The following is a 13,518-nucleotide window of genomic DNA, read 5'->3' as shown; positions in this document are numbered from 1 at the left end:
CGCCGCCAGCGGGGCTTCCCCGCGCTGAGGCTCGACTTGGGCCTTGGCTCAAGGCCGTGGCTGGGTCTGCGGTTCCTGACAGGAGGCCCGGTGGCCCGCCAAGTGCAGCGTAGTGCTGTCGGTGAAGCCGGGCCCCGGCTGCCCTGGCCCGAGGGTGACCTGCCGGGACTCAGGGACGCGGCGGGGAAGACCAAGGGTCCGGGAGAGCGGCCGGACCGTAAAGGTGAACTATTTTCCGGAGAAGATGCCTACATCTTCTACGATAAGCACATTCTTTCAAGTTTCCTAGATTCAATCGTCACTACCCTAAAGAAATTACGATAAAGTTTGCTCATCTTCTTTTGACCTTGCCTTTCTCAAAAGCAGAGTTTTTAATCCCCTGCCTACTCGTTTTCCAGCACTCACCAACAACTGATCGATCATGTAAGACTTTAAGACGGAGGGGCTTTTTAAGTATCCTCAGCCCACAACCCTTAAAAGTGCCCCAGGCCACCCTGCACACAGAATCGCCGTGTTTATTATCCCTTATACGTTACACAAGGTTAATAGTTCAGCTGCTCTGCAGTTAAGAAGTTAATAAGCATAGACATGGTTAGTTTCTGGCAGCTTGTTATTTCTTAATTTTTCTTATTTCAAAAAATACGAGAATCACCTCTTTGGATGTTGCTGCTCATTGAGAACTCAAGAAAGGGAAACCGGGCTGAGAAAAACAAATGGCGCTAACATTCCAGGCCAAACCAAATCAGGAACGGTGAAGCAGTGCCCGCGTGAAAGCCTCCTGAGAGTTCCCTTGGTTCAAAGGATAGTGAAAAAGAGGGGATGCTGGAAAGCAGAAATCACCCCAGTGATACAGGGACGTTTCCTGCAGAGAAGGGAAAAATACCTCCAACCAGCGATACAATGATGGGTTCAAAGAGAGCTTTTAACACTTGCAGTTTTATTACATGGGGAACCCTCTCCTCACATCTCTGAACACTGGTTGTTGTCTGCAGGGGAAAGTGAATACCTAGTTTCTATTCCAGCGCTTCTTTTTCTAGGTCACTTCTGGATATGATACTGCATTTATAGAACACTTTCTGCTCCCTGTTGATCCTGTGACCTCCGGTGCATTCAATAACTGTTAAATTAGAAAAATATTTCCCACCTCTGAAATCCAAACCATCACACAAATAGTACTAGAGTTTGCATGCGGAATGAATATTTTATTACTAGATTATAAAAATAAAATACAAAATAATTTTAAAACAGAACTTAAAACACTGTACAAAGCTTTAATATGATACAAATGGGAAAATTAAATAAATAATTACACTTTTATGTACAGATGGCCTATACAAAAGCACTCATGTTTCTGCCAATACTCTATGTCCTTGGCCTGAGCAAAAATGCATAAAGAGGGCTGCTTGGAGAGGAAAGGGATACAATACCTTTGGAGGTATTTCAAAGAGCAGTTTCTCATCACTGATTTCATGAAGAGAAGAAAGGGAGAAAACTATGGAACTGTTAAATTACTCTAATTTGTCTTGCTCGATGAGTGAATTCTTCTGGTTTGTGGTTCCATCTGATTTAAAAGATGCCAATAGTTAGAAACTTTCAAAATTTACATCTAATTCAAAATTAGGTGCTTCTCAACTCTCTCTTTTTTCCTAAAAGCTGTAAACTTGTAAGTAAATGACCCAATGACATCAGCACTTATTATTTTAGGAAAGGAGTCAGGAGGGGAACCAGGAACTGAGAAGTGAGGAAGCGCAAGCCTGGGTCATCTGTTCTGTTCTTTACTCAGTTCACAAGTTCACACACTCCAATTTCAGAGCCCCAGTGGCACAGGTTATATTTCCTTTAGCTTCCTCTATTTGTATTTCTGAATTAGCGAACTAACTTATCTAACTGGTGAATAGTTTAAAAAGAAAAAAATCCCAATGGCTTTCCCTTCCCTGTGTTGATGCCTAAAATAAATTACATTTAAGCTCTGGTAGGTTTGTTTATCCCTTGTGGATGAGAAGAACACCCAGACAGACCCCAGGGATGGTGAAGTGCCGTACATGAATTTTTAAGGATTTGAACTGTATATTTTAAGGTGGGGGGGGAAGGAATATATGGCAGGGGTAGTCTATATAAAAATTAGGTTTACCCAGTGTTTTTAACTTGGTGAGTGAACACTTAATACAACATGAAACAATATTAAACTACTGAAAAGAAAAAGAAAATTTCCTATCATTAGCGTGTAAATTTATGTCAGCAAGTTCTATAGTCACATGGGTTCAAAGGTCTGCCTCATGGAATCCTATTCTCTCGGTCAAGGAACCCAGAATCCCTGGCCCAGAGTGTCTGAGATATACACTGTGCTCATACTGTCACTTCAATTAAAGAGGCAGATCCTGTTAAAGTTTCACAAGGCAATGAAGAAAAAGGCTTCACTTCCTTTACATGTCTCCTTAAGACCAAGGACCCAGCAAAATCCACGGAAATAATCATCAAACCATTACTGAGTAAAGGTTTCTACTTGGCTCTTTAGTGTTTTAAGATTGTGTATCAGGTCAAGGTGACTTTGATCTTGTCACATACTCTGATTTTCGGATCTGCTTAAGAGAAGTAATTAAACATCAGGCTTATGTTTTAAAAGTTGGAACAGATAACTACAACTGAACTAGAAAATATACTGATGGGTCAAGAATATAATATAATCATTTCATGTCCAGACAAGAATTTGAGGTGTGTAGCATCCAAATTTCCCTTTAAAACAATAGGGGGATCCTTTTCCCATTTGCTGGAGTTACCTAAGAACTATAGGAATTCCCCATTTATTGCCTGCAGTTCTCCCTAGCAATGCTGGCAACAGATTCTGCAGTCTCCTGAGTCTAAGTGGCTTAAATTTCTCATGATTCCAGAGAGACAGCCAAACTCTGGAGAATATCCAATGACATGTTTCCACACTACTCCCACATCCTTGAATTCTATACCAGAGTTCTACTGGATGAAATGGGACGTCCTAACAACCACCTGGGGTTTCCCATGAACTACTCTTTCTGTATGGTCTGTGGATTAGAACTGGGTCTTGTTCCCATCTCTAAGTTAAGGTCTAAATATGCACCTGTGATTTCTGAATTTGGGTAACCACTGACATGTGAGGACTACCACAGTGGTTACATGCCTTAATCCTGAATACTTTGTTAGAACACAGATGATGAACTATTCTGCCAACAGCTGTCTATAGTACCAAACTCAAGAAAATTAAACAACACAGTTGTCATCAACCATTCTATCTCCTCAGTGATACAGGTGCTGAAATCTCTCTCCTTTAGGCAAAGTCCCAACACGTGTGTGGTAAATACACATAAACAGAAATGGGCAGATTTTAAAACAGTGAATGCATATAACTTAATGCCAAAACATATAAACATGACAAAAGAAATAGTTCCCTAACATATGTCATGCTTTGATATCAAGGAATTGATTTGGTATGAAGTTTTAAAATGTGAAAAATTTGACCTTCAGGGCTAAATCTAGACTTATCTACAAATAAATGTGTTTTCAAGTAGCCAAAGTAAGATGCATTTTTCCCTTAAGTCACTGAATTCTGAATCCTGTTTCTCCTATCACCAATTCTAATGTTAGATTAAGAATGTAGTTCCTAGAACAAAGAATCCTCTGCTCTTGAGGGAAGAAGCATCTGTTTTAAATTCAAAGCTACTGGATATATAAAAACTAGTTATGGTTTTAACTATCTGTGTCTGGGTTTATAAAACATGCACCAACATTTTTCCTTGTCAATTAAATATAACCATAGAAACATTCACATAAAAATCTGTGGCCCGGAAGGAATCTCTGATGATTACAGAAGAACCTCAGGTTCCTGTAGTTGCTAAGAGTGACACAGAAAGAGATACTGCGCCCTAGTCCACTGGATTAGTAAGCAGCTGAGATTTGTTCAGTGTTTCAAAGCAAACAATACAGAGTGGATAATGGCAACTGGTAGGCCTCAGTTACCATTTTGCGGGTTATTTAGGACTTGATTAACTTGGCAACTTAAAATTTCACTTCACAACATGCAACTTAAAAAACAGAATGTAACTATGCCGCTGTCAGCAAGGCCAGCTTGCACACCACAGTTGAGAGTAAGAGAGTCTATTTAAGACTCACCATTCAAGCATGTTTATAATCTGTGTGCTTTACAGTTAATTTGATATGACCCAATTTTCATTCTTTGTTCACTATAGGTTAAAGGTAAATGCCTTTAAGCTGTGCAAAAGACTGCTGTGTGGAATTTTAATATTTTAAACAATCTATACACCCTGGAGATTTGGCAGCATAATTTAGGAGTAAGCTACCTAAAGAGACTGAGCTATGGCTAATTTCATCTTCTGCTCCACCCAAGTAATGCCAGAGACTGGACAAGGGGAGGGTAAGGGCAAGTGTGACAAGATAACTAACCATTTTGTTGTGATAGGAGAATCTAGGAGGCACTTGATTTTCAAAAGGTAATTTTAACTTCTTCCCCATAATACTCTTAATATAGTTTGGCTTGACTTTAAAGGATAGCCAAGTCCCTCATCTTAGAATAACCAAACTGGTTCAGAATTACTTGGATGATCTATGTCACTGAAATGTGAAATATGCCACCACTAAAAAGAAAATATAAATTTAAAAAGAACTAACAATAACAACAAAACCCAATTCATTTTCTGTATCATACAGAAATAAAAACAAAAACCCTTGTGCCAAAAGTGCTTTGCTCAGGGCTGCCAACTTCTCTTTTTAGCCCAAGACATCTAAAACCATAGAGTTTTTTTTTTTTTTAAAGCAGAGTAAATCTCTATACAAGATAGTCCTTTTAAGTAGATATATTGATACATGAGATATAATTAGTCTTTTTTTGAAAGTATCAGAGCAGAAATATCTTTGGTTAACTCTTTTTCTCTATGTGCAAAATAAAACATTCTTACACAGCAACGTTTTCTCTCTGTGGATCTTGAGTTTGTCAGTGCCATTTAGAAAAAGGGGCAACACAATGGAAAAGTTGGGAGAAAAACGGAAGGACTCAAGAAAGAGAGAAAACATTCAGCTGCCATGTTGTCATCACTATCAGGTTTAACTTCTAGCAGAGAAGCGCCAGTAGAAATAAAATAGCACACTTTCTACAGTTTGCAGCATCATCAGTTTTTCGAATAGTTATCACAAGCACATTTCTGACTGGAGGGGTCAGGATTTAAAGCTGGCTACTTTTAGCTAATACAACAGGGAAAACAAGATAATTTCTTAATTACAGATTACTTCTTACCTCCACCCCGCCCCTGACAAAGTGAGATGAAAAGAGGAAAGCAGAATGGTAATTTTTTAAGAGATTAAAAAAAAAAATCTATTTATGGTAGACCCATGATTATCAACCCAGTTTATCCACTCTAACCATAGGAGAGAATTATGTGATTAACATGACAGACCTCTGAATCAGTATTACAAGCTGTCCTAGTAATTTTTTCCCCTATTAAAATTTTTTAAAAATGAAAATTAAATAACCTATCTTGGCCTGTTAAAGACTGCCAACCTTTGCACTATACACAAGGAAGGCAAAAAGAATCTGAAGTGTCACATGCCAAGAACAGATTTTCAGAAATGAAGATAGGCAAGGCCCAAGTGTACACGAGGCACACAATAAAAAGTAATCTCACCATCTGTGATCTTGAAATTACAAATGAAGAATGAGAAAGAATGAGTTTATATAAGCATATGTTTCTCTATATATTTATAAATATTTATATAATTTACCATGAAGACATGCAAGTAGTGTTTTAGCAACTATTATACAATATAATACAGAAGGATTGGTCTTCCAATATTACAGTTGTTTTAGTTAAACAGCAAATATGTCTTATCTACGGCATTCCTCTGTAGTCCTGAAACCGGAGAGAAATTAAGATTCCACATTATGCTACATTTCTTATGGGAGACCATATATGCCTCAATAGTGTTTTGAGTTTTTTGTGTTTTTTCAAAAGGCTCGACACGGATAAAGAGAACAAGAAAAGTTCAGTCAGTGCAGCTTCAGGGCAGCTTTGATGCAGCATTAGAATATGTTCACTTGGTGAGGAAATATCTTTCTTTTTCTGTTTTCCAATTCAACCATATTAGGTTTGGCAGCAAACACAAGGTCAAAGCGAAAGCACAGACGTTTGCTAGAAGGCAGATTTCAACAGCAAGCAGACCAGTTTACCTGACCTTAATGAGGTCTTTACAAAGCAAAAACTACAAAGTATAAAAGAGCCCATTTAAAAAATCTAGTCTAATTTAATTTTGATTCCTCTTAGCAAAGAGTGAGATCAGAACAAATATGATCCTACTTACAGCTTTATAAATTAAGATTACGTGTAAATCAGGTCAAGAAGCCCAAATATTCAAACTAAAACACAGGAGAAGCAGGTAATAAAACCTGAAAAGATAAATACTGACCCTAAATTTATTTCCTCAGGTACTCATTCCTTATTGGCTAAACATATAAAATACAAAGTTTGATAATTTTAAGCCTCATCGTACCTAATGTCTTCCTATGTTTCTTTCTAAAGTTCTAAAAGCATAAAGTCACATTCCACAGCAACGTACTTTCCTGGTATTGTCTTGGAGGTTGATAGTATAAAGAGCTGGTACCTAGAATATTTAAGGAAGCAAGGTCTACTACTCTGGTCAGTTTTCCTTCCACAAGGAGGAAACTAACAGAGGGAAGAGGGTTCTTCTATATCGAAAAGTATTACTCTCCACTCTGTCCCTCTCCCTAAAGCACTAAAGCCTGCAAAGTAGTTCTATTTAGACTTTTCCTTCCTTTACCTAAGTTTCACCACTTATTTTTCACAATAAAAATATACTAAGAACTGTTGCTCCAAAGATAAATATTAGGAGATTAAAAATAATTGGATTTTAAATTCTTAGCATGTGCTGCTAAAAGCACATTAGAATGTGTTAAAATAAGAGCGACTGGATCAGGTGCAAACACTAACTTTAAAAAATGTGAAATCCAAGGAGGGTACTAGGAATGAGGCAAAGTAAAGGTGTGAACTCTCAATACACTAGATAAACGCACCAGCCCAATGTATCTAAGCTCTGGCTCCCCAGCACACACTTCTCACATACTCTTAATATTGGAGTGATTTTGACTCTCCAAGGTTGGGAAGTTTGGAAAGCAAATACTAGAACTTCCACTTTTGCTATATAATCTTTGAGTAGAGCCTTAAAAAAAGTAGGCCATATCCCTTAAAATTCCAATCTACCACCTACCTTCAACATTTTTGTTTTGAAGGCATCTAAAAACTGAGAGCTCATTTAACCAGTTTCACCCCCTTCGATTTTGCTGGATGGCCCCTTCCTATGCAAAGACACTGATTCCTGATCTGCTTGCTGCCTGCCTTAGGTAATATCATATATTTATATCTTCTTATAAATAATTTATCATGTTACTTTCTTTTGTGAGAGAAGATCAACACTGATTTTTTTCTTTTTTAAATAGTACAGGGACACACATGCATCAGATTTAGGAGGAAGATCGCACACCTTTCAGAGAGATGCGGCCCAGCTCCTATCTGCTGAGTTTACTGGCTGACTTACTCTTCCCTGGGGGGGCTTTAGCGCTGGCTGAGTGGTGGTGGAAGGTGCCGGATCCTTTCAGGCCATTCTTACTGGGTTTGCAATGCTCCTGTTGGCAGGACCTCCTGGAGGAGGAAGATCCCGAATGGCTGGGAGGTGACTTGCTTCTCCCCAGATGTGGGGATGAACTCCTCTGGTCATGGTGGGGCCGTCCAGCCCGAGATGGTGAGGAACTGGATGTGCGAGGCAAGGAAGAGCTTCGGGGAGAGGCACTGGGACTCCTGCGAGGGACAACTGGACTCTTGGGTGGTGTTTTTGGATTGTGAGGGGTTCCTGGACTCTTGCACTGCGTGGTGCTCCGGGGTTTCTGAGATCCATTTTGAAGAATTTGGGCCAGGCGGGAGAAAAGGTCTGAGTCAGAATTGCTACTCCCTAGGACTTTATATCTGCGGAGCCTTAAAAGAACAGAGAATAATTAAGTTTCATTTTAATTCACTTCAGTTGAGACTAGAAAGTCACAATGTCCCCAGTCATAATATGTATGTGTGTGTGTGTTAGTCGCTCAGTCATGTCTGACTCGTTGCGACCCCATGGACTGTAGCCCACCAGGCTCCTCTGTCCACGGGATTCTCCAGGCAAGAATACTGGAGTGGGTTGCCATTCCCTTCTCCAATATGTAATATGTATGATGTGAATCCAAATCAGGAAACAGAGGACGCAGAGTTACTCTTCCATGTATCAGTTGTATAACCCTGGACAAGTTACTTAACGTCTCCCAGCTTTGAATGAGAATATTATCTATCTCACAGGGTTACTGAGCAGTCAAGTGCCATGAAGTACTTAACTGCCATCCAGAAGCGCTGCATGTTGTTAGTCCCCTTCCTCTTAGAGTACATTGCTGCTGCTGCTGAGTCACTTCAGTCGTGTCTGACTCTGTGCAACCCCATAGACGGCAGCCAACCAGGCTCCCCTGTCCCTGGGATTCTCTAGGCAAGAACACTGGAGTGGGTTGCCATTTCCTTCTCCAATGCATGAAAGTGAAAAGTGAAAGTGAAGTCACTCAGTCGTGTCCAACCCTCAGCGACCCCATGGACTGCAGCCTTCCAGGCTCCTCCGTCCATGGGATTTTCCAGGCAAGAGTACTGGAGTGAAGTGCCATTGCCTTCTCCACGTCAGCTCTTCCCATTTCAGGATTTACTTAATGAAATGTCTCTAGCATGTTAGCACATGATAGAGAGTAAACTATTTTGTTTAAGGCTTCTAGGACAGGAATTCTGCATGCACTTATGCAAACATTAAACTCTACAATATGTCTTCAACACCAACTGTACTCACCAATAGCAGGAACTGCAGATAAAAATATATTTCAACTTCTTTAATAATTTCCAAAAGAAAGAGTAGTCACTGGTTTCTCTGGGCCTCAGTTTCTGCTCCTCACAATAGCCTGTGATTCAGGAGAGCTGGGTTTGGGGACTGACTGCCTCTCTTACTGGCAACCAAGCTTGGGCCCAGAATTCCAAATATAGAAAATATTCATATGAATAGCAGTGTCTCCTCTGCCCTAACTGTCTTTCTGTCTTGGCCTATCTAAAATCCATTCAGTATAAGAATTTAAACTTCAAACTGCTGACATGCCACTCCTTACAGAAGGAACCAGAAGAAAAACTTCCAAGTTATATTGGCACCTCAGGATTCAGGGGACATATATAGCCACATGACCTTCATGGGTCAGAACAAGTTAATGTTTTTTTTTTTCCCCTCCAAATTTTCTCTCCTCTTTCTTCCCCATCATCTACCTATACTGCCAAATGACAGGAATTAATTCTGGTTAAGCCTAACTTCATGGATTTTACAGTAAAACCAGAAGAATGGAGTAAGACAATGCCTCTGTGCCAGGACCTGTGTGGGAAAGCTGAGTTCCCACTGAATTCCCTGTTTCAGGCTGATCAGCTGTGTAGTATCTGACACAATGCCACATGTTTGGCTTTGTTATCAAGTTACCAAGTTCCTACTTCTAAGGCACATGCAAAATTCTAAATAGTAGATGATAATTAAGATTTGGACTTGAGCTGCAGTTCAAAGCAGCTCAAGCCATAGATATACTATCTCTATTAAGCATAGACGCAAGCAAAAAAGAACCAGGTGATGTGTGAATACTGTTCATGGAATAATCTTTTTAAAATGTCTCAGCTAAATGACTGCTATTTATTCATCACCATTTTTCCTGTTGAAGTTTAGTCCCATGGTCATTTCAAGTCCAATGTTTACCTTTGAACCTGAAAGAAACCCTAAGGCAAGTCAAAACTGAACTTACTTTAGGTAAGAACAGCAACTTCTGCTGAGTAATGATACAGAGAGAACCTCACTTTAATATACTTCAGAAATCTTTGTAACAGAAGGAGGCCTATTGTGTTATCTAAAACAGGCTATAATTTTCATGTAAATTTATTCTGATGTTCGCTTTGCTTTTGTTAAAAGACTATCCTTTCACTTTCTTCTCCAAGGGTTTAGACCATTCTACTTTGTGAAAAGTGAGTAATGGCTCCAAGGAAAGCACTCTTAATTGGTTTATTACTTCCCAATTATTTTCCCCTCTTCAAAATAAAATCACTCCCTGGTCAACTACAAATAAGAATATTTCAATATACAAGCATACCATACAGTAAATATTAAGGCAATATCTTTATTATGTGTGGTTGTATATATCATCAGATGTAGGGAAACTCCCTATAGGATTTTTTGTTAATTTAATTATCATCAGATAAGTATAACTGTTACCAGGATCCATTCGTCAAATTATAGACAAGTATTCTTCCCTAGAACTTGACGTCATAATGACATCTGTTATAACGGGATTCTGACTAAACAAACTAGAAAATTACCAACTATCTCATTAAAATGGACTGGGGAAGAGAACCTTTGTTGCATGCTGTGAAGAAGGCTGATAGCCGAAGAACTGATGCTTTTGAACTGTGGTGTTGGAGAAGACTCTTGAGAGTCCCTTGGACTGCAAGGAGATCCAATCAGTCCATTCTAAAGGAGATCAGTCCTGGGTGTTTATTGGAAGGACTGATGCTAAAGCTGAAACTCCAATACTTTGGCCACCTCATGCGACGAGTTGACTCACTGGAAAAGACTCTGATGCTGGGAAGGATTGGGGGTGGGAGGAGAAGGGGACGACAGAGAATGAGATGGCTGGATGGCATCACCGACTCGATGGACATGAGTTTGAGTGAAGTCCGGGAGTTGGTGATAGACAGGGAGGCCTGGAGTGCTGTGATTCATGGGGTCGCAAAGAGTCGGACACGACTGAGCGACTGAACTGAACTGAAATGAATAAGCACTAAACAAAGTTCTTGACATATGCCACCAGATTTCCTCCTCCCAAAACAATTAAGCAAATGTTTTACCCATCTTTCAGATAAGGAAATTGGGGTTCATACTACAGAAAGTGGGAGAGCTAAGAATTAACTGGGATCAAATTGAACACTTCAACTACACTGTGCTGTACGGCTTGGGAAAGACAGAGAAGGAAGATCAGAAGCAGGCAATGAAGAGATATAATCAAGCAGACACAGAAATCATGCAGCACGCTTAACAAAGGAGAGGACACAGCATTACCTGGCTTCTACTCCAGGCCTCATAGGTGGTTTTCCGGGTGGTGGCCGAGGCAAGAACTGAGATGGAGTTGAGCTATTGACTTGATCTGTGTTGACCCATGAAACTGGTCTTGGAATTTTGCTCTTTCTGGACTGGGAGATGATGGGTGCCAGAAAGCTGTCTTCGGCTGACCTGCTCAGGTGTGAGTCTGCAGCCAGTCTTGAAAAGGGGGTGAAGACATCCTCCTCGGAAAAGGGAGCAGGAACAGTGGCTAATCTCTCCTCTAGCAGTTTATCAGAGGCACTTGAGAGGTCCCCAAGGAGAGACCTGAGTTGCCTTTTCTCCACCAGGAGTTTGACAAGGTCTGGCTGGCAAGCTTTCTTTTGGAGGAGCTTTTCTTTTGCAGAGACTGAAGAGGATAAGTCAAAAGTTGAGTCTATTTCTTGTGCTAGAACAGGGATTCGGCTGTGTCTAGTTACAAAGGATGACCTACCCACATCCTTCCGGGATGGGGGACAGTGTTCACTCTCTGAAACAGAATTAAATAGCTCTCCATTTCTAGGGGCAATTTTCTCTCTCTTACCCTCTTGGTGCAAAAAAGTAGAGAGGTCTCCGGAATGATTCGTCAAGTCTTCACCCTTGATGTCATCCTCCTTAGATATCTTACTTTTTTGCACTGCTGCCACCTGGCCTATCTGCTCTTCAACATATGCATCAATAACTCGTGGAGATACTTCTGAAGGTCCAACTGCCAGAAGCTTCGTTATCTCATGATTTTTGTCTTGATTTGGCACCACACTAAAAGTCTGTGTCTTTGTCACATCAAGAGGTTCATTAGTAGCTGAGTGATCCCTTTCCATTGTTACCAAGTCTCCCGGGAGAGGGGAGATCTCAATATAATGCTGCCCTTTACTTAATTTCTCGTCTTCATTATCTGACCCTACAAGAATGCTTTTCTCTTCCAATTCCCTAGGGAGGCCCTCAAATTCTCTCATAGCCAGTCTGTTATGGTCAGGAAGGTCTTCTGGTCCCAGGTCTTGGGATCTGTCATACTCTCTAATATTGGGTAACATGTCATGACCAATATGATCTATCTGAAGCCCCAAGTCTGTTCTGCTTCCTCCACTAGGAGGTTCGCCCTCTATCACAACCAAGCCAGAGAAGTTCTCCCTTGGAGAGTAAAGTTCCACAGTGGGCTCAATGGTATGAAGGTCTTTCTTTTCTGGCTGCTGACCATAATGAAAACTTCCTGAAGTTGACTGTGTAGATGCCACAGAAGGTCTTGGAATTGTAATCTGGAGAGAGAGGAGAAAAAAAGTTAAATGCAATCATGTAGAATTATAAATGATCCATGAGTTGAGATCTGACAACTCAAATTCTGATTTTTTCTAAGAGGAACACAGATCCCAACCGGATTTGCCCAACTCATACTTCAAGTGAATAATTCTGAATAAAAATGCATGATACTCATGCTCCCCTACTAGGAAACTGTACAGAGCAGCCTTCCTCTAAGTTCACCTCTGCCTCTTCATCCTGTTCTGTGCTCTGAAGAGTGACTTCTATTGCCTGCACTGTCCAGGCTCCCTTGTCTTCTGATTTCTGGTTGTGTTTGTCCAATGGGCAGCACCAACAGAGGATCAGAGAATTGGAGGAGAGAAAGATCTGAATGTTACTTCTCCTGGCTTCCTCCTGAGGGAATGCAGCTTTGGTGGTACATTCTAACACTCCTTACCACAGCTTCTGTTATGTGGCCCCCTCCTATAGATATGACTCTTTGCAGGTTCTGCTAACTGCCCTCTTCCTTCTCTTTCAGCACTCGGAAAACTCAATAGCTCCCTCTATTTCTGTTCCTGTTGGCTCTCTTAAACTGTACCCACACATCTGTAAAAAGGTCCTTTCATTAAATTTTCTCCAAGTCCCTTTGAGTGTCCCAGCTATTTCCTGCCAGAATCCAGATACAGGATCATAGGGAATAATTATTAGCAAATTATTTTAAGTTGAAAAACTCCAAATTTATATGCATTTATTGTTCCCAAAAATTCTACCAATCAATATAACTGATATTTTCCTATAAGCAAACATGAAGATGTTACTAATGTTTTGTTATCTTATTTAATTTTTTAAGGTCAAGTTTATGATAACTGAAATTCTATCATCCTTCTACAGAGGTCATTTCAATTCTATATGAATAAGTTTCAATATTTAGTAAGAATGTCCTTTCTTAAGGACACCTACATCTTCACATTTATTAAAATGTGTGAGGAGGCAGAAAATGTCAACTACATAAACTGGTAAGAAAAAAGCCTTTTTGAGAAAGTAATTCCGATTATTTAATGAAGCCCATTAAGC

The 13,518-nt window shown here is 40.1% G+C and overlaps 1 protein-coding gene across 5 annotated transcripts in view; it reads right to left on the bottom strand.

Moving 5' to 3' along the window:
* Nucleotides 1–58: 58 nt before the first annotated feature.
* Nucleotides 59–13,518, bottom strand: part of TTBK2 (tau tubulin kinase 2) — a 137,457-nt gene continuing 123,997 nt past the window's right edge. For all 5 annotated transcript variants that reach the window (XM_055435349.2, XM_055435351.2, XM_055435350.2 and 2 more), the window contains 2 exons: nt 11,191–12,464; nt 59–8,024 (listed from right to left, as the gene is read on the bottom strand). In XM_055435349.2, coding sequence (XP_055291324.2) covers nt 7,562–8,024; nt 11,191–12,464 — 1,737 coding nt within the window. In that variant the 3' untranslated portion in view covers nt 59–7,561. The remainder of the gene's footprint in view (nt 8,025–11,190; nt 12,465–13,518) is intronic.

This window comes from Moschus berezovskii, chromosome 9 (assembly GCF_049115385.1).
Source record: "Moschus berezovskii isolate FMDL1 chromosome 9, NW_MosBer_1.0, whole genome shotgun sequence".
NCBI lineage: Eukaryota > Metazoa > Chordata > Mammalia > Artiodactyla > Moschidae > Moschus > Moschus berezovskii.
This window is presented reverse-complemented; position numbering and strand designations above follow the sequence as displayed.